The sequence below is a fragment of the Humulus lupulus genome, chromosome 4 (genome assembly GCF_963169125.1).
Source record: "Humulus lupulus chromosome 4, drHumLupu1.1, whole genome shotgun sequence".
Taxonomy (NCBI): domain Eukaryota; kingdom Viridiplantae; phylum Streptophyta; class Magnoliopsida; order Rosales; family Cannabaceae; genus Humulus; species Humulus lupulus.
In genome coordinates this window covers 112764347-112789548 of record NC_084796.1, presented here as the reverse complement: position 1 = coordinate 112789548, position 25202 = coordinate 112764347, and the positions used below count along the sequence as shown (strand labels likewise).

Genomic DNA, 25202 nt, shown 5'->3' with positions numbered 1-25202 from the left:
GGCTGCTGAGGAGGCAGTTAATCCTGCTGGTACCACACCTTTTTCCCCCACGCTATCATTCCGACCTGAAGAAACAACTGATGCTGAGGAAGGTGTTGATCAACCTGCCATAGCCGACCAGTGAGCTTCCATCCGACCAGAAAGCCTCCATCCGACCAGAGAGCCTTCATCCGACCAGTTGAATCCTTAGCTGACTAGTAGACCTTTATTTTGTATTTTGCTACTGTACTTTTGCTCGTATGGCCGAGCTATGAACACTTTACTTTTTTAAACTTTAACATATAAAAGTTTTATTACATAGATGCCTTATATTTTCATATGAGTACTTAGTTTTCTAACTTAGAAATTCTAAACATTTCATAAGTTACTACTAAGCATGCTTTCTCACATTCTTATTGCTCTAACATTTTATGAGCATAGCATTTTATTTACACACGAATAGTTGTTCTTAACTTAAAATTTTGAAAAAATTCCAAGTTAATTAAGCTTTGTAAAACAAGTTAGCTTAACACCCCTTTTGACTTCAAATACTTACAAGTCAGCCTGAAAACAAATATATTTTCTCGTGTTCTTATTACTTGTGTTGAAGTGTATACCAGTATACCCTATGTGCCCCCCAAGTGATTGAGGGTTGAAAAATCCTTGATCACTTGCTACTTGACCGAATTCGTCCGAGCAGTTATTACTCGTGAAACACATTGAATATACAAAGGATATTTCAGCAGTTAACACTACAAAAACATGCAACTATTTAAATGTTGGTCATTCATCTGATGGATACCGATCAGTTGAACATTGCCCGATATTTCCTTTAGAAAACCTTTTTTGTTTTAAGTTGTAATGACAGTTGAGCACTGCCAAAGTAAGAATAATCAACACATATGCAAAATTTGTAGCAAGATTCGACCGCGCTGCGCGTGATCTCTTTTATTACTCGTAAAAAAAAAGGACAAAGCATGTCTAATTACGAGTCTCAAAAAAAATACAATTGTTCAAAATAACATGACTGGATAGCAAATAGCCAGTTCACAAACAAACTTAAATAACAAGTTAAACACTTGAGACAAAGCTACTACTCTGTAAGCAGTATTTATTGATAATATTTCCTCAAGTGCTCGCCATTCCAATAGTTCCTGATCAGCTCTCCATTTAATCGAGCAAGTTTGTAAGTGCTGGGTGGCAAGACTTGCTCAATTTGATACAGTCCCTCCCAGTTTGGTCTTAGTACTCTAGCCGCCGGGTCTCTGATGAACACCTTTCTGAGGACCAAATCTCCAACCTGGAACTTTCGATCTCTGACTTTGGAATTAAAATAGCAGGCCACCTTTTGCTGATGAGCAGCAACTCTCAAGCTTGCTTTTTCTCGTCTCTCCTTAAGGAAATCTAAAGATTTAGCTAGCAACTGGTGATTCTCCTCTTGGTCATACATGGTTCTCTGATGAGATGGTGGGTCTACTTCCATAGGTAACATGGCCTCATACCCATATGCCAAGGAAAATGGGGTATGACCAGTTGCTGTCTGGGCAGTAGTCCTGTATGACCAAAGGACTTCTAGTAACTCTTCTTCCTAAGCACCCTTAGCTTGCTCTAGATGCTTTTTTAGAGTATCCTTCAAAGTTTTATTTACGGCTTCAACTTGCCCATTGGCTTGCGGATGAGCTGCCGAGGAGAAACTTTTCGTGATGCCATGTCTAGTGCAGAAATCGGTAAATAAGTCACTATCGAACTGAGTGCCGTTATTAGAGACTATCTTTTTGGGCAGACCATAGCGACATATTATATTCTTAACCACAAAATCTAACACTTTCTTCGAGGTGATCGTTGCTAGTGGTTCGGCTTCGGTCCACTAGGTGAAATAATCCACAGCAACTACTGCAAACTATACTCCTCCTTTCCCTTTGGGTAGCTTCCCGATCAGATCAATGCCCCATACTGCAAAAGGCCATGGGTTCTGCATTTGCTTCAAGACATTCGGAGGTGCCCTGGGTACTTTAGAAAATCTCTGGCATTTATCACACTTCTTCACGTACTCCATGGAATCTTCATTCATTGTAGGCCAGAAAAATCCTTGCCGCAAAATCTTTTTAGATAGACTCTGCCCCCCAGCATGATCTCCATAGAACCCCTCGTGCACTTCAGCCAATAAGTTTTTTGACTGGTTGGGTGCTATGCACCTTAGTAGAGGCAAAGAGTACCCTCTTCTATACAGCACCCCATCCATCATAATGTACCTAGCAGCTTGCCACATAATCTTCTTTGCTTCATTACGATCATCTAGGAGGATTCCTTGCTCAAGGTAAGCAATGATGGGTGTCATCCAAGTGTCAACTATTGTGATGGGCATGGCTTCTTGTTCATTAATGCTCGGCTCTGCCAAGTATTCCACCGGTACTATATTAAGAGTTTCAACATCTTTTGCACTAGCTAATTTTGCTAGAGCGTCTGCGTTAGAGTTTTGCTCTCGCGGTACTAGCTTAATAGTATACTCCTCGAATTGTGCTAGCATATCCTTGGTCTTATTCAAGTACGCCATCATGCGTAGGCCCCTTGCTTGATATTCCTCTAAGACTTGGTAGACCACCAATTGGGAATCACTGTTTATTTCGACCGACCGGGCATGAACATCTCTAGCCAAGCGCAAGCCTGCTAGGAGGGCTTCATATTCTGCCTCATTGTTAGAAGCATTAAATCCGAACCTTAGTGCACAATGAATTCTATGCTTCTCCGGCGTGACTAATATAAGTCCAGCTCCCGAATGATGTTCGTTTGACGACCCATCAACAAAAAGTTGCCAAACAGGAAGATCTTCTCTCTGTCCAGTTACACACTCTTGCTGGTCGGGCATATCAGTAATCCCAGTACATTCAGCAATGAAATCTGCCAAAGCCTGACCCTTAATAGCAGATCTCGGTTGATACTTTATTTTGAATTGGTCCAATTCAACCGCCCATTTAAGTAGCCGACCAGATGACTCCGGCCTCTGCAAGACTTGACGTAGGGGCTGGTCGGTAAGGACTTTAATGGGGTGTGCTTGGAAGTACGGTCGCAATTTGTGGGATGCAAGTACCAAGCAATAGGCCAACCTCTCGATCACGGGATACCTGGACTCTGCTCCTATCAGTTGCTTGCTAACGTAGTACACCGAATGTTGTACTTTATCTTCTTCTCATACTAGAGCAGCACTAACAGCGTGCTCTGTGACTGCTAGGTAAATAAAGAGGTATTCTCCATCAGCTGGCTTTGAAAGAACATGAGGTTGAGTCAAGTGCTCCTTTATGGCTTGAAAAGCTTGCTCACATTCTTCCTTCCATTCAAACCTCTTGCTTCCTCTAAGCAGGTTAAAAAACGAGACACACTTGTCCGTCGATTTAGAGATGAACCTGCTTAGAGCAGCAATCCGCCCAGTCAAACTTTGCACATCCTTAATTCTAGCCGGAGACTTCATTTCTGCGAGCGCCTTTATCTTTTATGGATTTTCCTCTATTCCTCGAGAGTTCACAATAAACCCAATAAATTTTCGAGAACTTACTCCAAACGAGCATTTGAGGGGATTCAACTTCATGCTGTACTTTCTCAGTACTGCAAAGCATTCCTCCAAATCTCGTACATGTCCTTCAAATTCCTTCTACTTCACCAGCATGTCATCTACGTACACCTCCATATTCTTGCCAATTAAGTCACATAACATGCCATTCACTAAACACTGGTATGTGGCTCCCGCGTTCTTCAAGCCGAACAACATGACCTTATAACAGTATAGCCCTATGTCTGTTCGGAAACTGGTATGCTCTTCATCGGGGGGATGCATACTAATCTGGTTATACCCCGAGTAAGCATCCATGAAGGACAATGTTTCATGGCCAGAGGTCGCGTCCACCAACTGGTCTATTCTTGGCAAAGGAAAATAGTCTTTTGGACATGCTTTGTTCAGGTCGATAAAATCCACACAAGTCCTCCACTTTCCATTGGACTTGGGCACTAACACTGGATTTGAAACCCAAGCAGGGTAATATGCCTCCCTTATAAACCTATTTTCCTTTAGCCGCTCCACCTCCTCCTTGAGAGCCTTTGCTCAATCTTTGTCAAGCAATCTTCTCTTCTGCTGCACTGCTGGATAGCTTTCATCCACATTGAGCACGTGGCTGATCACAGTTGGTGAGATACCCACCATATCCTTGTGAGACCAGGTGAAGACGTCTTGATTCCTCCGCAAAAATTCTACCAGCTACGCTTTTACTTCTGACTTTAACTTTTTTCCAACCTTGACCCCTCTGGTCGGGTCATTCTCATCTATTGGAACCTCCTCTAACTCCTCGGACGGTCCCACTTCACTTTCATAATCCCCAAAGCAAGGATCAAAGTCCATTCCCTCGCTTTGGGCAACGCCCTATTTGGTGACTTCATCACCGGATGGGGCTTGTTGTTCACCTATACCAAGAGTGCTTTCTTGGTCAAACATTCCTTCCTGATCGGCTACGACTATAAAGCTTTGGTCGACATCCATCTCGTCTACCTCCTCTCTCTTGGCACATACAATCATGTTGTTTTCTTTGGCCCCCTTTCTCGCTTTAGCTACCGAGGCATTATAACATTCCCTAGCCTCTCTCTAGTCTCCTCGGACGCAACCTATGCCTACACTGGTCGGGAACTTCATGGAAAGGTGCCAAATAGAGACTGTCGCATGCAAGGTTGTGAGTAGTGGTCGACCAATAACCACATTATAGGCGGACGGGCAGTCGACTATCAAAAACTCTGTCATAACTGTCTCATGCTTGGGAGCATCCCCTGTTGTGACTGGTAACTTGATCGTTCCATCTGGTGACAACCCTTCTCCAGTAAATCCATAGATGACTTGAGAGCATGGCTTCAAGTCGTTGATAGATAGTTTCATCCTTTCAAAGGATGATTTGTAGATAATGTTCACAGAGCTCCCTGTGTTGACCAGGCATCTTTTCACCTTCATATTCGCTATTTGGACTGTCACGACGAGAGGGTCATTATGAGGATATCTCACGTGTCATGCATCATCTTCAGTGAAGGTGAGGGACTCACTTTCGTATCGTGGGTTCTTCGGAGGCCGCTCCTCTACAGTCATGACCTCAGATGTCGATGCTGCATCCAACTCATGCCGAAGGGTTCGAGTATACATCTCCCTTGCTTTGTTGCTATCCCCAGCCAGAAGTGGACCTCCACATATGGTGTCAAGAGTGAAGTCCACAGGCTCGGGTTGCAAAGGTGGAGACCGCTGTCGCTTAAACCCAGGATTGTTGTTACTTCCCTCTCCTTGGGTCTTTTCTGCTCGATATTTTTTCAATTTCCCCAACCGAAGGAGAAACTCTATCTCGTCCTTGAGATGATTGCATTCATTCATGTTGTAACCATAGTCTCCATGGAAACGACAGAACTTATTCAAATCTCTCTTACTCATCTCCTTCTTGATGGGTGGGGGTTTCCGGTAGGGGACCTCCTGATGACTTGCGAGATATATCTCCACTCGGCTGGCCGAAAGAGTGGTGTAATTGGTGAACTGAGGTTCATACTTAGTTGGCTTGTCGTTTGGTCCTGACTTAGCATTATTTTCATTGTGGCGGTCAGACCCGTTATTCCCACATTTCTTACCACCACTTTGATCGTTTCCACCATTCTTGGGAGGATCAGTCGATCTGCTTGGATTGTTCAGGCCCTTCTCTCCCTTCTTAATCGCATCATCCAATTTCATATACTTGTCTGCCCGGTCAAGAAATTGTTGTAACGTTGAAATTGGGTTGCGATGAATACTGTCCCACAAAGGACTCCGATAGATTATGCTAGAAGAAATGGCCACCATCTTCCCCTCATCTCCAACTGCGGTTGCTTGGTTGGCTTCCCTCATGAACCTTTGTATGTAGTTTTTGAGAGATTCATCTTTCCCTTGTTTAATATCTGCCATGTGATTGGCGTAAACTGGAGGGGTCCGAGCAGCACTGAACTGCCTGCAAAATTCTTTCCTGAAACTTTCCCAAGAAGTGATGGAGTTTGGCTTAAATTTCCAATACCACTCCTGGGTAGTGTCGGACAATGTAGTGGGGAAAACTCTGCACCGATAGTCATCACTCACTCCGAGCAGCTCCATTTGGTCTTTGAATTTCCCCACATGCCTTATCGGATCTGCCTTTTCTGTATAAACTGGCAGTACCGGTGCTTTGTACTTCACTGGTGGCTGGGCTGCTCTAATTCGAGTACAGAACGGGCTGCCACTCCTGTGGTCTACTGGATCGATTGCAGAAGGTCATTTCGACAGGCCCTGAACTGCTGCTGTCAGAGCATCAAGCTGAGCTTGGATGCCTGGGGCCACTGGTTGGGACTCATTCTCTGGACCGCCTGGTCGGGCGCTCCTATCCTACACACCATCATCGAGTATTTCTACTTGACTGGTAGGTCAGTTCGGATCTCACCCTTCGACCGGGACGGTCCTTCTCCTGTCAGAAATGACGTCTCTTAGATCCTTCTGAGAGGTATGCCTCCCTAACCGATCGAACACCGTACTCCGAGTTTTTTCGAAAGGCTTGCCGTGTGGGACATGCTCCTTTCCACTGCGCTGCTAGTTGGGATGCAGTGGTGGCCTTCCTGTCTGCGCTGGGCGGTCTTTTCCTCCTCGCTGGTTGTTGTCATTCTTCTCCTTCGACTGATTAGTGTGATGACTATCAGCTTCATCACGACCATGCCTGTAACGCCCTAGATAGCCAAGACCATTACACTGTGTGTTTATAAAGTGCTAGACTTGCTAATCAAGCCATTTAATTAAGAACGTATTACTGAAACTATAAAGGTACTAGGGTTAAAATGTTTTGGTCTCAAAAGTCACATTTTTCATAAAGAAACATTTCCTGTTTACACGGGATCCCAAAAATGTTAAGATTGAAACCGTTTACAAAAGATTCATGGACTAAATACAGTATTATCCATATTAAGGCAAAACAGACAACTAGGCAATCTCTGTCCTAATCCACTCCTCGGCCATGGCGACCGAACAGCTGGCTATGTACATTCCACCCCCACAGCCCTCCATCTCAAGATTGGTCCAAATTGCCTTTGCCTTTACCTGCACCACGTAGCACCCGTGAGCCAAGGCACACAACAACAGAGCATAAGCAATCAATAGACAATTCAATATCTCATATTGCATCACATATTCTTAATCATATCAACAATCATAATAGTCAAGTATTTAGCATACTAAACATATCAATTCACAACATACACCAAATCAAATATGATAACTAGGGTTAGCGCCCTCAGGTCGCACCCTCCGTTATCCCACTAACTCCGGCCCGCTTAAACCAAGCTCAATGAATATTAAGCTGTCCTCGGCTACCAGTGGCCAAGCCGCGCCCTGTGCACAAATATTGTGTACGGCACCCTTAGGCCGCTATCACATGTCCCATGGCATAATATCATCATTGACATGATACAAATATCGAGAGCACTTAGTCCCATCACAAACATATAACCGGGTGCAGTTTTCTTACCTTTCGATTCACTAGCTTTGATCACTTGACTCCTTGAGCACGATCCCTCTCGAGTCCTAGCGCTCACCTAATCACAACCATAGGTCAAAGTCATCACCAAACCTCAAGTCCAAAACCTAGCCTCGGGACCAATCCCAAGCCCCCGGGAAATCCTAGTTCCACCAAACAAGGTGGTGGAATCGAACCCCGAACCCTTGGTCAAAAACCCTTGAAAATAACCCTAAAATCCCTTTCTGGAAACAGGGCAGCGCTACAGCGCTCATAGGAGGGCGCTACAGCGCTACAAGCAGAGCCAAAATCCCCCAGAAAGCATGGCCTAGCACTACAGCGCCCAAAGGCTAGCGCTGTAGCGCTAGTCACAGACAGCCAACATCCCATTTTTCCTTCCTGCGGTTTCCTCGAACCAAACTTAACCAAAACTTCTCCAAACCTTCACCAAACTCAAAAACAAGCTTATTAACACATTCCACTCATCCCAAGCATCCCAAAAACTCAAAACCCAAGCACATGCATCCCTAATCTCAAAATTCACCATAGCCACTTCTAGACTTCAAAACTCAGCAGAAACCAGTCAAAACATCAAAGTTAAAAGCTCAGAATTTATACCTTTGATGGAAATTCAATTTCAAGTTAGCCTCTAGACCTCCTTAGCTTGCTCTTCCTCAACCCTTGGCTCCAACTTCCCTAGAATTCCCCATTAACACAACTTAGATACCTTAGTTAAAAACCAAAACCAGAACTGAAGGAACTACAAAGTTTTACCTCAAGTGATGGTGTGTTCTTGCTAAGCCCTTCCAACTCTTCAAGCCTAGCTTAGGATTCTTGTTGCTCAGCCTAAACTAGCTCCCCTCTGAGTTTTGCTCCAAGAAAACACCCAGAAATGGTGAAGGAGATCACCAACCGACTCCTAGGAAAACAACTCTGTTTTCTTTCCTTTCTTTTCCTTCTTTTCTTTTCAGACTTCTATTACATTCTACAAACTCCACTGAGCATAAAGCCTCAATAATACCTATCTCTAAACAGCCAAATGACCATTATGCCCTCCCTTTTAATTTTAAACCTTTAATCCACTTAGGGGCATTTTAGTCATTTTACCCAATTCCCGCTAATTCCTCGAGTGTCCCTAATATTTTCCGTTTACCTCTCGATACCTAATTAATCACCAATTATATTCCTCGATGTCGAAATAGACTCCAATATACTCACTAAATTCTCATTTATACCCCCAGGCTCGCCTCGAGCCGGGTATAAATCCCTGCCATGACTTTTTCGCTAATCTGCTCACTAGGATCATCTCGAGTCACAGATCACAGATATATCCACATAATAATGTGGTCTCAACAATTATCACATATATATACACAGTTATACCCGCAACGGGCCAAAATTACGATTATGCCCTTCTAACCTAATCAGGGCCTACATGCATACTAATACACATAGTCATGCATCTCAAATATTCAAATAGTCATATAACATGCTTTAAATCATAATCATGCATTTTACTCATTAAAGTCACACATAATTGTCATTATTCCCTCCAGGCACACTAATCAAGGCCCTTAAGCCTTATTAGCGAATTTGGGTTGTTACAATGCCCGTCTTTGAAGTGTGAAGTTTCTTTACCTCGAGGAGCCCTATTTTGCTCCTGCTCAGATGGAGTTTTCTTACTGCCTGACTTGTGACTTCCGGATCTGGAAGTCTCTGATCGGTGGCTCCTTTAGGGGGTTCTGGAGTTCCCCCTTTGGGTTGAGGCAGTGCCCGATCGGACCCCATCTTCTTCCTGACCAGGTGGGTTACTACCACTTCTATTTGGTCCTCGAGAATTGGGTCTGTCAGTGTTTTTGCGACCAGCTTCTGTGGTCCTTGCTCCTGGGGTGGCTGCTCCTTGTGTTGCAGCTTGGGCATTGGCCTGGGCCAGCTGCGTAGCTGCCTCCAGAGCGAGTGCAGCCTCGTGATGTCGCCTATCGGCCTCCTCCTGCTGTCACCGGATCTCCTCGCTCCTAGCATCCATCTCCCATCTTTGCTGCTCAAATGCAGCCTTCTTCCTAGCCATTTCTTCAGCGAACGCCTCCTGTCTGGCGTTGAATTGTGCCATTTCCTCCTGGAAAGCCCCCATGGCTTCCTGGAGTTGTTCAACCTCTGGAGTCACGTCCTCGAGCAGGACTCTAGGCTCAGTCTCGTGGTCTTGAGGACCAGGACCTTCTGATCTAGCAGGCTCTCTAGAGGAACCTGGCTTCTTGGAGGCCGCATTGGTGTGCTTAGGCGCCATAATGCTACAGAGATTGTCTGTCTTTCTCTTCAGGCTCTCAATGAAAGCACCAAAATGTTGACCGTGTTTTTGATCAACGACATGTAGACGTCAAAACGACAAAAAACCTTCAAGAAAAATATACGACACAGACAATTTTTATAGTGGTTCAGCCCCAATGTGTTGGTAATAGCTTAGTCCACTTAGAGTTATGATTATAGATCTACACTCAAGATCAGATGAACCTGAGTCAACTAAGTTTCTTTAGTGCAGATTAAAAGAATACAAGAGTTCTCTCAAGACACAATTACTCTCTCTGGAAAATTGAAATCCGAACCCCCTTTTATGATGCCATGAGCCTTGTATTTATAGGCTCAGGATCGTACAAATGAAGTCCCCATAATCGGGATATTTCGCTATTCTCGCTATATTCAATTAATAATAATATTCAAAATACAACAAAACACTATTTTTGTGGGATAATCTGAGAGATTCCCGCACAGGTATGACCGATTCTTGTTGAAACTGTTACTGGGATCCTTTGCGTAGCACTGTTCTGTCTAGTCAGTCCACATCACACTCAGGAGGAGAACTAAAGGGCTAAAATTCCTCATTGGTCGGCCAAGACATGTCTGGTCGGACAAGCACATGACTGGGCGGACAAGCACATGTCTGGTCGGCCAAGGACATGACTGGTCGGACAAGCACCTGACTGGGTGGACAAGCACCTGACCGGGCGGACAAGCACCTGACCGGGCGAACAAGCACCTGACTGGGCGGACAAGCATATGACCGGTCGGACATGACACTTGATTGGTCAGTCAAAAATCTTCACTGGTCTACCGGACCACTCCTAAGCCAGATTACCCAACCATTCCTTGCCATTTGTCACTTTTATTGCCACGTCATCGTTTTCAAATTTTGGGGATAACACTTACCCTTGACAGTGTAGGACAGAAGTGATTTAGGGACCATGGACCTATAATAAGAAGTGATCCTTAAGTACTATTAATTCACTAGCGAATAATTAATATATAATCAAATTACAGATTTGAGCTCTAATATTATTATGTTCTAGAATTAACCCTAAAGGAGACCAATATTCAATCCGTTAGGAAAGTATGGATTCTATTATTGTAATTCATGTTCTCAACCATTCATGATATTGAATTTCCAAAACCAAAGTCATTAGCCTCATTATACTAAGAAACATTAACGAGTGAATCAAGAGATCCAATAAACACAAACAGGATTTCATGAATACTCAGGATTTAGACTGATCTACAAATGATCATCTTTTATTATAAGAATCAAATCTTTATGTCAAACGGCAAGTTTATAAAGATAATTAATTATTATCGGTCTTGTCATATATAATCTTTATTATATACAACAACTTTACTAAGATGTCTATCGACATCAGTAATCTGACTCTAGATCACTTGCATCCTGTATGCTTAGTAAACCGCACTAGTAACCATTTATTAAAGATTTCATACTTTAACATGTTCATTACTATTTTATTCATTATATATGATCTTAACTCTCTCGTACTAATACAAGATCATATTCTTATGAATGAATAATAAATTTTCTTAATATTATCGTATAATTAATTCAAACAATAATTATAATATTCAAATATAATAAAATTATTCTTTTATTTAATTCAATAAAATATTTTTACATACTTTTAGGGCATTAATCCTAACAACAACTACTCAATTAAGAAATGGATGTCGTTCTTCATACAACGGATCTCCTCCCTAAATTCATTACGATCATTCTCGGCTCTTCTTATTGCATCAAACATAAATCTCATGACCCCAGAATCCATCATCCAAAACACTACAAACAAATGATCAACCTTCATACTTGTAACTTAACTTCAACATCATTAATGATAATTTACTTATGCAACTTATGGTTTGCTCACTCATAAAGCCTTCCATAACTAAAGTTTTAAATGTTTGTAAAGGGATAATAAAGCATGGTGTACAAGTACAAGTGAAAAGCATTCAAAATTAATTTGTTAAAAACAAATTACACTAATCATTTACCCATCAATCATAAAGAAATAAACAACGAAAAGCAGGGGACCAAACGCGAATATAGAGAACATCAATCATCGAAAATAAACAATCAAGATGAGAGTACTTAAGAAAATAAGACGAAGGGCAACATAATTGGCCATGTGCAATGCAAACCTCGTCAAAAAAAATATTTATAACATCAAATCCACACTTCTGCGACTTCCACCATATCTGTACATAAAAAATATGAGAGTGGAGTGAATAAGAAAATAGTCCATAACCAAATACAAGCATACAATGGGTTTTCTAAGAACAAAATCCCCACACAAAAATACAAATTATACTAACACAAACATTACAAGAGGATCTCAGAATGACCACAATATACAAAATTAAACAAAATTTTAAATGGGATATCCGGTAGTATACCCTAGAAAAATGAGATTGCATGATATAAACACTCACCACAGATCCATTATTCCAAAATGGGCATGATGTTTCCTCACGCCGTCGCTACAAAAAAGATGTTCAAACACAATAAACTAAAACCTAACCAATATATAAAATCACTTTACAAGTATAATATTGATAATAAAGGTTTTAAGAAAGTCAAAAACAATTTAACAATAATAAAGGTTTTAATAAAATGCGGACGGTTCCACTACCATCAAAATCTTGATTAAATACGAAGAGCTTAAAAAAATGCCCCCATTGTGGGGCTTAAAACGTTACCCACTAACGATTTTCCATATATATATATATTTATATGAAGAATTCTTTTATATGCTTTATTTTAAGCCCTATTGGTGGGGCTTTTAGTGTTCTCGACCCTGAACAGTTTTCGGTGCGATTTTTTTTTATGACTGTATATATTGTAGCTATTTAGATCATCCTGCAAAATTTTCAGAAAATTCCGAATAGTTTACAGTACCGAAACTAGGTTCAAACATGTTGCTTTCCACGCGCATAAAAAAAATTAGTCATGTGTGCAACAACATGTTTGAACTTAGTTTTCGGTACTGTAAACTATTCAGAATTTTCTGAAAATTTACAGGATACTCTAAATAGTTACAATATACACGGTCATAAAAAAAAATCACGCCGAAAACTGTTCACGGATCGAGAACACTGAGAGTCCCACCGGTAGGGCTTAAAGTGATACCCCTATAAGAGAATTCTCCTATATTTATATATATAAATAGAGCTTCTTAGGTAGGAGCATCTCTTTTGCACCTATTGTATGGTGTTTTCTATGTTTCAGTACTTGTAGAAATTATAATCTATTTTTTTTGTATGATAGGTATAGTAGACTTCTCGCCAATTTTTCAGGAAATACCGAATAATTTACAGTACCGAAATCAGAGTTCAAACAATCTGTTTTCCACACGTATAATAAAAATAAGCACCGTGCAATTGACTGTTTGAACTCTAATTGCGGCACCGTAAATTATTTGAAATTTCTCGAAAATTGGCCGGATGTCTATTGTAACTATAATGTACGTCTTCATACAAAAAAAATTGGGTTATAACTTCTCCAAGCCCCGAAAATAAAAAACGTTCCTCCAGTATGAGCAAAAATGATGACACTACCTAAAAAAAAAAACCTATATATATTTATGTATGAGTATAAGTACTAATGTTACGGACAAGAAAACTCACAAGTTTATAAGCACTTGTTATTTTATATCACATAGAGTTGAGCCTTCCTTGATATTTAATAGTATAAAAAACAAAATGAGAGAGCAGTCGTGAACAACTGAGATAAATATATATATATATATATATATTAGGGGTGTGCACAATTTGATGCAGTTTAGAAGAATTTTGAAACCAAACCGCTCAAACAATTTTGTCAAAATGAAAAATCAAACGAAACCATTAAAAATAAAAAAATCAAACCAAACCAAATCATAAATTTTGTGCGATTTGGTTCGGTTATAACCATATAACAAAAATATTAAAATTTTAAATTTTTTTTATTATAAAATAATAAACTAAATAATTATATTTACAAATAATAATAATTTTAGATTTACTTTTAAACCATAAAAAGTCTACATGAAGTTTAATATATTTGTTGTTAGAACTGTAAGAATTTTAATTATTTTACAGAGGAGGGAAATATAAATTTTTACTTTCTAAACAATGTGAGACTTTACAATTTTCTTTTTCAGTTTTGGAAACTTATGCATGTTTTAAATACTACTGAAAACATATTCTTAACAATTAAATTGCGTGACTTGGATGAATGGATAAACTTTCAATTAACTCAAGGGTAATGTTTTAAACTTTTATGTTTTTCTTTGTTAATTGCTGATTTAGTGGACACGTGCTAGTTCCTTACTTATACATATACATATGTCTCTGTTAATTCCAATAATGACTTGACATGTGTCTACCGAGTCAGCAATTACTAAAGAAAACAATGGAAAATAAATAAATGTTTTAGTAATATTGAGTATTTTTCCAAAAAAAACGGAGTATATAACTAACAGCAAATTAAAAACATTGGCTATCAAAAACTTGAATTTGAAGCCGTGATTCCTTAGTGACATGAGATCCAACAATCAACATCCATATATTATCACCATAAATTGACTGATTATTAAGTTTTATTGGAGTATGGTATCTTACATGGAATAAGTATAACTATATTGAGTAATTAATAAGAACATGAGTAACTCTACTAATTACCAATTAATTTTTAGATGCAACTCCATAATTCTTGTCAAGCCTAATCCTTTCTTCAGATGTAGACATATAAACTGAACAAATTGAATATTAAAAAGGTATGGATGATGATGATATGTGTTTTGTGTTATGGGAGAAACAAAATATCGAGATATCAATATAGGAGATAGAGAGTGAGTGAGAGAGGGAAAGAAAGCATCAGATAAGATGAAATATCACTTACAATAGTACCTGAAAAATCAGTAGGTGAGACATCTTAAAGAGGCAATTCACTTTCAAGTGCAGCCTCCTCGTCTTCCTTCTATGGCTGCCTTTAAAACACCCTCATGCAGCATAGCAGTGTACTTACTTATCTCGTATCCTCTCAACTACCATCCCAGCGAGCTTGTGATCCCGAAAATTTGACACCATGTTTCACAAAATCAATGCCAACCCCGTTCAGAGAATTCTGCAGCAAACCCATTCATTTACAGAGCTCAACTTCATCTTTTTAGCTGTTTTATGTTGCATGATAATATCTCCTGCAGGTAAAGTCTCTCATATATCAAACATTAAAGATTTATATATATATATTTGGTTCCCCTTTGTTATTTTGATCTTCATGTTCTTATTAGTTGAATTCTAATTTTGTTACTACATAATTTCAGCCGCATATGATCCGTTAGATCCAAATGGAAATGTTTCAATCAGATGGGATGTCATGTCTTGGACAACAGATGGTTATGTGGTAAGATATTAACGTTTTAGCTAATTAGTAACTCAACTCAACCCTTACAAAAATAATCAAAAACCATGTTAATATTACCGTTTGAAAGAATGTCAAAAACCAAATCAGTTTTCTTATTGATATGGTGAATGATCAACACAATGGTTATAAAATCTTTTTTTTTTACTGAATGACACAAGGCCACGGTGACTATAACGAATCTTCAACTGTTTCGACACTTCATGAGCCCTGGCTGGACTCTGGGGTGGACATGGGCAAAGAAGGAAATAATTTGGTCTGTGTTGGGAGCTCAGGCCACAGAGCAAGGAGACTGTTCCAAGTTCAAAATAAACATTCCACACAGCTGCAAGAGAAACCCCGCAGTGGTTGATTTGCTTCCTGATGCTCCCTTCAACCAACAATTCACCAACTGCTGCAAGGGTGGTGTGTTGGCCTCCTGGGGGCAGGACCCTACAGCTGCCGTGGCAGCGTTTCAGATCACAGTTGGGCTCTCTGGCACCTCGAATAAGACAGTGAAGCTGCCAAAGAATTTCCGTTTGCTCGGTCCTGGACCGGGGTACACTTGTGGCCCTGCAAAGGTTGTGCCATCTTCACACTTTCTCTCAGCTGATGGAAGGCGAAAAGCTCAAGCTCTGAGTAAGAATCTAACTCTTTTTTCCCTTGTTATTCAGACCTCAATTTGATCCCTTGTTACTGTCACAAGGTAACAAGTTATTGATGTGAACATAGTAGTGGCAAAACCTGTCTTCATGCCAGGCAGTAGGGCTGACAATATATGTTACGACAGGAATAACACGATTCGAAAATGATTCGAAATTAACAGGTTTGGGTTTAGCATAAACAGGTACGGGTTAAAATAGATTAAACCCATTTAGACACGATTAAATTTTAGGTCAAAATTAGGCTAACCGGCTAAATTCGAAATTGACCAATTTAACAAGATTACTAAACATAATATAATTATGTTAACTTGAACTTATCCTATTTATTAATATATTTATGATATGTTTACTATATTCATTTAAAAATTAAAATTAAAATAATAAAATAATAATTCTTTTTGGAGATTTTATGATTATATAATATTTTATTTCAATTATGATTACTTATATTTTATATATTAGATTTATGTTTTAATTTTGAGTTTATTATATAGGTTAACCATATAAATAGGTATTATGTGTGTTGAAATGACTTGTTTGAACATGTTTATCATTTTTATTTAATCTATGTAGGTCAAATAAGTTCAAAATATAAATGTGTCATGCAAAGTTAATATGACATGAATATGACTTATTTAGATATTATGTTAAATGTGTCGTGTCACAGATTAACCTGTTTATAAACGTATCGTGTTTGTGTTTATATTTTATAATACGTTATTTAATCGTGTCGTGTTCGTGTAGAGTATAATTATATCGTGTCGAAATTATATTGACCCGAAACACGACACAATAACACAAATTGATAGGCTTACTAGGCAGCATTGTTTCTAAGTTTTTTTTCCCCATATCTCTCATTTCCATGTTTGCCTTTGTTTGCAGTGACGTGGAATGCGACGTGCACTTACTCAAAATTTCTTGCTTCAAAGAACCCAAGCTGTTGTGTTTCTTTGTCATCTTTCTACAGCACCAAAATAGTTTCTTGCCCCGCTTGTGCTTGCGGTTGCCAGAGCAACAGCACTTGCATCATGTAAATCCCCTTTTTGAGGCACCTATTTATACTACAAATTCGAGTGATCTTCTTGGATGACATGACATTATTCTAGCGAGTGAACACAAATTGAGACATCCGACAGAAACATTACATATGATCATAATTGACTTTACTATCGTTTTTTGCCATAGATAATTGCTTTTCCCCTATATCATCATAAGTGAATCTAGATTTAATGCAATTCAGGGTTCGTAGACTAACTAGTTTGTTGGAACAGGAGCAACTCAACACTATTACAGAAGCCAGGAATCAACACACCAAGGAAAGACAATGCTCCACTGTTACAATGCACAAAACATATGTGCCCTGTTAGGGTGCACTGGCACCTGAAGCTTAACTACGAGGCTTATTGGAGGGTTAAGATTGCAATAACTAATTTCAACTTCAGGAGGAACTACAGTCAGTGGACACTTGTTGTTCAGCATCCAAATCTCAACAATGTCACCCAAGTGTTTAGCTTTAATTACAAGTCTCTTCTTCCTTACCAAGCTATCAGTGAGTGCCTAACATAAGAGACAGAAGATGTCTCCTAAAAAGGATATATTTATAGCAATAATAATAATAATAATAAAGTCTATCTAAATGAATTGGGGAATGTCACCATTAAGTTAAAAACTACTAACAGCAACATTTTACTGGTATGTGCAGATGACACTGGCATGTTTTATGGCATGAAGTTCTTTAATGACTACTTAATGGAAGCTGGACCATATGGAAATGTTCAATCTGAGATGCTTCTGCAGAAAGACAAATCTGCATTCACACTCAAGCAGGGGTGGGGATTTCCCCGGCGAGTTTACTTTAACGGGGAGGAATGCATGCTACCCCCACCCAACCAATACCCATTTCTACCGAACTCTGCATGTTTTTATTCTTTCAGAATTTTGAAAGTTGGAGCTTCTGCACTTCTGATACTTTGGTGGATATGGTGATCAGTTTTTTCCAGAAACAGGCAAAGGTTTTCATTTACCAGCGACATGAGAGGCTATATGTATCGTATAATACTAGCAGCAGGAGTACAATCCACTTTGGGATGATTCAATCATTCAGTTGTAGAAAAAAAAAGGTACAACTAACTAACTACATTTTATCTGAATTCCTATTGAGCTGTACCACATTCCACAATGTCATTGTTATAAAAAAAAATATCTGTCATCTTGCAAATTTTTCTCAAGTTCTGCTACTTTCTTACTATAATTTATTATGCTTATTAAATATTGCCAACACGGTGACAAAAAGAGAAAAGAAGAAGATCAAATGCTAGTATAAAAGGCTTAACACGATAGTTCAACAATGACTTCGTAAAATCTCTTACAATACGAAGAACAAATTCAATGTGGATATTCTACAGATAATTCAAAACTTGTATAAATTATTAAAAAAAAAAGAAGAAGAGGGGGGCAAGAACTAAATCTAAACAAATAAAAGGCAGTAAAAAAGTTAAATCTTCATACACAACAGATTGCAAAGCTGAATTTTGTAGTGATAAGCCAAAGTGCACCTGAATTACTCGTTTAATATGAAGCTGCAGCACTAGTAATTTTGATCAGAACGTCTGGAATGCCGTAAGCTTTGTTAACCAGATAGAGTTCATAGATTAGAACGTCCTGAAAAAGCATATTGCTTTTATTGCTTCCGCAGACTTTAATTCATTTATGAATAAGTAACTAAGAATACAAAAGATGCTATGACAGTCATGGCTAGACGAAGTAGGGATGCCATTGGCTTGTGACTGCTATTTGGCAACCATGGGTAGGAATCTGGAGGTGGCATGACACAGTTATCACCATTGAAATAGATCCTTCGTGGGAAAGCCCATCCTTTTTCAAAAGTAAAAGTTGACGAGTCTTTTCTGAAGAGAAGCTCCGTTTGAACATTTCCAAGGGGACCAGCTTGATTAAGAAAATCATTGTAAAACTTGACACCCCATAACATGGCAGTATCATCTGCAAAATGATTGTGAACTACATCAGATTTTTTCTCAAAATAAGGTGGACCGTTGAGTCAAATTAAAATAAGACAATAAAGAGTTATGTTAAACACATTTAGCAAGATATAATTATTGTCACAAATGTAACTTACTTAAGCCTGCGTATGGAGTCAAAGACTTGTAATTAAAGCTGAAAATCGTGGTCAAATTGTCGAAGTTAGGATGTTGGACAACAAGATTCCACTGCGAGTAATTCATTCTGTAATTGAAATTTGTTATTGAGACTTTCACCCTCCAATACTCCTTGTAATTGATCTTAACATGCCAATGGACTCGAATTGGACACATATGGCTAGTACACTGGACAAGAGGTGTATTCAGGTTGTTGCCTTTGCCAGGATTTGATACAGCGGAAGCCAAGTAAGGAGAGTTTGGGCTGCAATTCAATATCATAAAAATAAAAGTAGAAACATGATGATATTTTTTAAATGATTGACTACTTTAAGATATTAGATTAAGAGATACCCAAATAATAGATGAGAAAACTTACTCTACACAGCTTCCAGGATCGGTCTTATTGTTCTGACAGCCACAGGTACAGGTTGGACAGTTTACTATGGTGTCATTATAGAAGGAAGAGAGGGAAACACAACATGTAGGTGTCTTTTGAGCAAGAAATTGTGAGTACGTGCAAGTAACATTCCAAGTCACTGCCAAATGAGATGCATAGTTTAGGAAACAACAAAAAAGTTTTCAAACACATTTAAAATAAAAATACACAATTGTACTGTTTGTGTTCAATCATTGGCCCATTTGATGTACAACTAAATAAGAACATGTTTCTTTAACCTTAAAGGTTCTTTTTCCAAGAATAATGTTTAGAACAACGAAGCTTTCTTCTAAATTAAGATTATTTACGTATTAGTATCTCTTAATGGATGCTATATGATAAACCCAAAATGTGCATATGATGCACCAGCATGAATAACTTTAACCAGAATGACAAACACATTTCAAGTACTTTTAGCTCTAGATTGCTGTTTAGAGTTGATAAATAAATTATGGGGAGTGATTTGGAACTTACTCAAAGCTTGGGTGACTCTCCTTTTATCTTGAGTGACAAACTTAGTTGGTCTTACAATCTTAGCAGGCCCACAAGTATATCCCGGCCCTGGTGCTCTCAGCGTGAAGTTCTTAGGCAATCTGACAGTTTTATTAGTTGTCCCTGCAGCACCAACACTGACCTGGAATGAACTTGCTGCACCCGGATCTTGGGCCCAAGAGTTTAGTACTCCACCTTTGCAGCAATTTGCAATCTGTTGGTTGTAAGGAGTTCCTGGCAACAAATCCACAACTGTTGGGTCCTTTCTACAGCAATGTGGAACATTTCCTTTGAATCTTGAACAATCCCCTTGATCCGTTGTCTGTGCTCCCATCATGCTCCAGATTACTTCCTTTTTCGCCCATGTCCAACCTAATGTCCAACCTGGAGCTTGTATATGGCGATACTGCTGGAAGTTAAACATTGTAACAACGGCCTGCCCAATTCAATTATGATATGCCACATTAGAAAACTCACAGGAAAGGTATTCAAAGATTATGTAACAACAAGGACTCTAATGGAATAGTTCACATATTATGTAGGATTGAGTTCATCAAAACTAGTTTTCTACATCAGAAATCTTGAAACACCCACTAATTTGTTAATCCACAGGGAAAAGTAACTCCAAACATTCAAAATTGGTTCTTCCATTTTATAATTTCTCAGTGCATTATAGGCAATCTACAATGTAATAGCACTAATCCATTGCAATATACCAAAATCTTCCATATTTAGCTTTATCTCACAAAAAGCATTTGACTACTAAAACTTACAACATAGCCATCTGGAGTCCAACTCATAATATCCCATTTGAGTGTGATGTTACCAGTTGGATCAAGAGCATCATACGCATCTGCAAAATAAATAAATTAATTAAACATCCAACAAGGAACTATTTAGTCTGAAATTTCGATCTTAAGACACTCAAAACAATATGTTATTATAAAAATTATTTAGCAAAAGTAGAAAACTCAATCAACACGCAACAGATAGTTTTCTGCTTATATTGGATCTGTTTATGTCGTACTACAATCTTGGCATAAGAATCAAGGTAGGCTTCTACTATATTCTGATTCTAATAACTGTATTCCAATAAACAAAGGAAAATCAATCCATATTGCTTCGATTTAACTCTCTAGTAAGTATTAATTTCAAACTTTTCCAAAAAATTAATGTCAAACAAAATCAATTCCATAAAACATGGAAAATATCCCAATCCAAAGTTTCACAACTCAATTATTCAATTAACTAAACTCAGAAATTAAACCACCAATTTCCAAAGACTCCACAAGTCTTGCACACTAGACAATGATTGTTAAAAATAACGATCTTTTACTCGAAACCCAGAAAGAATCTGGAGAATCTAAGCAACACCCAGAAGAGAAAAACAGTCGAGAAAACCAAGTACACGAGAAGTGTAAAGAGAAAAAGGATCTTGATATTGGGGGTACTGACCTGTAGAAGTGAAAGTGAAGCAAGAAAGCAATAACACAATCAGAATGGCGAAGCTGCTGAGCTTGGCAATGGATCCAGTGGGTGATGATGAGCACTGGAACTCCATTGCTTGATGCAGATTTGAGTCTGTAAACTTGGGTCTTTAGATCTATCTATCTGTACGAGAGGAAGAGGGAGAGGGAGAGGGAGTGGAAGTAACGAGCGTGGTTGTGTGAGTAAGTCGCCTGTGGACACGGCAAGTAGAGTATCTCTCTAAATCTTTAGTGAAATGAAAATGAGAGCACGACTTATAAAAGCCTCTCTCGCTCTCTCTCTCTATTCACTATTTTAGACTTTTAATTTTAGACACTGAAAGAGAGATTAACCGTTAATGTGATTTTAATGGTCAATTCTTGACAAATTCATAATAAGTCAATTACCATTGTACCCTCGTCGTTCTTCAATTAAAATCATACACCAATTTAATAAAACTTTGTAAACACAAATTTTTATATGGTGAAAAACACTATTAATCAATTACAAACAAATGTGAAGAATAATATATATGTTGACCCTCAAATTAGTCAACGACTATGACTCAAATAAACGATATGAAATGAGATGAAATCAAGAAAAAAAATCAAATGGAAAAATAAGTAACACAAATGATTTATAGTAATTCGGCCCCAATTGGATGATAATGACCTACGTCCACTTAATATTCTTATTAATGTAGAATTCCAATATTGTGATCAATGAACTAGGGTTCACGAGTTTCACCAGCCTTGGTAAGATTACAACTTCAGTGAATAATCACACTATATTTTTCTCTCAGAGTACAAAGACCAAAAGTTCAAAAGTCTCTTTCCTTGAGCCCATTGATTCTTATTTATAGGTTCAAGAAGATTACATGGGTCGATGGGCCTTAATTACCATTAAGACTTGCGTATCTATATAATAAAATAAATTACAATTAATGCATAATTATAGATTTGCATGAATAAAGGAAGTATGCGATCAGGCTGGTCGCATATAAGTATGACGCTTGACAAATCAACAACTTTCTGGTCGAGGGCCGATTAGGATGCATCCACCTAAAGTTGACATGTGCCTGCCACATGTAGGTCAATCCGGCCACTTCATCAGGGATCCTTTTTGGGTAAACATTTGCCCCTCAAGTTTATTTTACTACGACTAGCATAAAGTAAACTTAGACAATCGACTTTTCGTATGCCTTATCAAATCTGCCAGAGCCATCCATGCCTTCTCTAAAAATGCAACCAATCATATCACCGCAGTTTCCCAAAAAGGTGTTGGACGGCTATCACGTTTTCCCATGCCTCGAAAAATAACCTCTCATCATTACCTTGGTAACTGCACTACGACCAATATAAATAACACCTCAAAATCATTTTTTACTTTTTACTTTTCACTTTCTCCTCAAGAACACTAAAGAACATAGCGTAAAAAACCCAGAAACTCGGACGATCTTGACGACTCACGGAATTTCTGCCCAGCCACTTAGCGTCTCAGAAATTTGCTCCAATCTTTATTCAAGTAAGTTTCTCGAACTTTTCAGTCGCTGAAATGCCATATCTGTTTTATATCTGTTTCGGCCTTTGAGTTCTTGCGTGTTCTTGGAAAAAACTGTTTTGGGGTAAATGGGTATGTAGATATGAGCACAATTAGATAAGGAAAAAACACTACAGGAGGCCCAGGAATTGGCTTAGGAGTTAGGATTATTGATTTAGGGCGTCAAATCGAAGTAAAAATTCGATTTTTAAGCATGTAGAAAAAACTGGGTTTTTCCCGCCCTTTCAGAGTCGAAAAGTTTTTCCTGAAAAGCTTTTCACTTCCGTTCTTTAATCTGTTTCGCAAACTGTTCGCATAGAATTTAGTATTTTTGTTAGAATGCTGCTGGTCGTATAAAAGCTTAACTTTTATACGCGAGCAACATTATTCCAACTTTTCCACTTTCTTGGTTTTTTGGCCGTAGATTCTCATCTCCCCTTCTCTGTTCGCAGATTTTTATGCACAACCCGTGGGGAGGTGAGAGGCCGATCGACGACGACTTGCTCGCGCAGTTACTCAAAAATTAGGAACAACCTTCGTTGCTGATCCCGGAAATTCCTTTTTCTCATAACCCTTTAAATAAACCTTCAATCAGTCCAACAAACATGGGTCGAGTAAAATCCATTGCTCAAAAGATAAAGAAAACAGCCACTTCTCCTGCCGAACAGCCTACTCCTCGGGCTGAAAATCCATCGACCAGCCCTCAGTCTGAAAACACTTCCCAGCCAGAAATCCAAATAAAAGCCTGCCTTCAAGATGTCCTTCGACCAGAGGTCGAATGGTACGTTGCACTTCCTAGCAATATTACAACTAGGATGGTAGGGAATTACCTCAAGAAGTACAGACTTCCTAGGGTAACCCTAATCAAACCATCCATCGACCAGCGGGCAAACCTGCTTGGGGGCACCTTCAGCGCCTGGTCGAGATATCATATTGAGGTAGGGGCAACCTTGCCTCTTCATCCATTTTTCCATGGGGTGGACAACTATTTCGAGGTGGCCCCCTTCCAAATCACCCCAAACAGATATAGAGTGTTCTCTGCTCTCTATATTCTTTACAACCACAAGAAGTGGCTCGTTTCGATGCCACACGAGATCAATTATTTGTTTGATCTCAAATCCAACCCCAACCAAAACAACACGGGGTTCTTTCACTTCTATCACCAGGAATTTGCTCGCACTTTCTCGAGTGATATTACCCACAAGTCCAAAATGGGAAATTACTTCTAGGAGTACTTTTTAACAACGGATCTGGTCGCCAACAATCTAGCCTTCACTGAAGGAGGTAAGTTATTTATTCACTGGTCATTCATTTCCTTTAACTTTTCTGCACACTCCTTAGAACCTTGGTGTTATTCAGGTCCATGGCACCGACCAGCTCCTACTCCAGAGATGGAGATACAAGCAGCATCCCTGCCCAGTATGACCAATATAGAAAAAAGCGTCAAAGAGTTGGTCACAGAGAATAATCTAAGGCTGGTTGGCCTTTTGGTCCCTCACCAGGATGTGAGGGAGTCAACTGCGGGAAGTGCTACCGGTGGAGAAGTTCCCGAGCAGCACCACGATATGTCACAACCTCCGAGGAGGAGGACAATGGGAGTGACTATCAGGGAACCTTCCAACACCCCGCGAGCAGCTGCTGCCCCTGCTTCACTAGGAAAGGGCAAGCAGAAGGCTTCTGAGCCTACTCTAGAGTCTTCAGATGAGAATGGTACTGACTTCTCACTCTTAGACAGTTTGCCCATTCCCTGTCATTTATTTGTCGGGGATGGCAACTTTAAATACACACCTAATTTAAATTTAGACTTCTTCAAGCCAGAGAGTGAGTGTAGCAGTAGTACAGTAAATAATGTAGCGACCAGTAGTTGTAGCTCGGGTATTTTATTTATAATTTCTTTGCTCTCATTTCTTTGATTTAGCAAGCACCTCTGATTATATTGCCCGACTATTCGTATGTTTCCTTCCTTGCAGACATGCCTGCTAAGAGAGCCTTCGACCTGTACACCAATCCAGCGAGCAACAAAAAATCTAGTCGGCGCCGTCCTGGGGAGGGTTACAGTGACCCTTCTGCAAAGAGGGCTTGAACGGAAGACCCTCGTGCACCAACTCCTACCAAAGAGATGACTCCTCCCCCAATTGTTGTCAATCAAAATCCACCAGCTCCAGTCGACCAGACTCATTCTGCAGCTCTTGCTGACATAACTCCTCTAGTTTCCACTGACCAGACACCTTCTGGTCA

At 39.3% G+C, this 25202-nt stretch overlaps 2 protein-coding genes across 2 annotated transcripts; one reads left to right on the top strand and one right to left on the bottom strand.

Annotated features, from left to right (window-relative positions):
- Window positions 1–14866: 14866 nt before the first annotated feature.
- Window positions 14867–18338, top strand: LOC133830728 (COBRA-like protein 4). Its single transcript, XM_062260778.1, has 6 exons — window positions 14867–15010; window positions 15131–15210; window positions 15390–15846; window positions 16755–16902; window positions 17144–17421; window positions 17575–18338. The coding sequence occupies exons 1-6, from the start codon at window positions 14893–14895 to the stop codon at window positions 17856–17858; spliced, it is 1365 nt and encodes a 454-aa protein (XP_062116762.1). The 5' UTR covers window positions 14867–14892; the 3' UTR covers window positions 17859–18338.
- LOC133830727 (protein COBRA-like) lies at window positions 18169–21689 on the bottom strand. The gene is made up of 6 exons (XM_062260777.1): window positions 21414–21689; window positions 20732–20811; window positions 19941–20394; window positions 19407–19566; window positions 19009–19292; window positions 18169–18872 (listed from the first exon to the last, which is right to left on the bottom strand). Exons 1-6 carry the CDS (start codon window positions 21517–21519, stop codon window positions 18580–18582), a joined length of 1377 nt encoding a protein of 458 aa, XP_062116761.1. The 5' UTR covers window positions 21520–21689; the 3' UTR covers window positions 18169–18579.
- Between the last annotated feature and the right edge of the window lie 3513 nt (window positions 21690–25202).

Coding starts and splice junctions, on each gene's coding strand:
- LOC133830727 (XM_062260777.1), bottom strand. CDS start 21,519: ATGGAGTTCCAGTGCTCATCATCACCCACTGGATCCATTGCCAAGCTC. Junction 19,567..19,940: donor GAGAGTCACCCAAGCTTTGA/GTAAGTTCCAAA, acceptor CTCATTTGGCAG/TGACTTGGAATGTTACTTGC. Junction 19,293..19,406: donor GATCCTGGAAGCTGTGTAGA/GTAAGTTTTCTC, acceptor ATTGAATTGCAG/CCCAAACTCTCCTTACTTGG.
- LOC133830728 (XM_062260778.1), top strand. CDS start 14,893: ATGTTTCACAAAATCAATGCCAACCCCGTTCAGAGAATTCTGCAGCAA. Junction 15,011..15,130: donor CATGATAATATCTCCTGCAG/GTAAAGTCTCTC, acceptor ACATAATTTCAG/CCGCATATGATCCGTTAGAT. Junction 15,211..15,389: donor GGACAACAGATGGTTATGTG/GTAAGATATTAA, acceptor GAATGACACAAG/GCCACGGTGACTATAACGAA.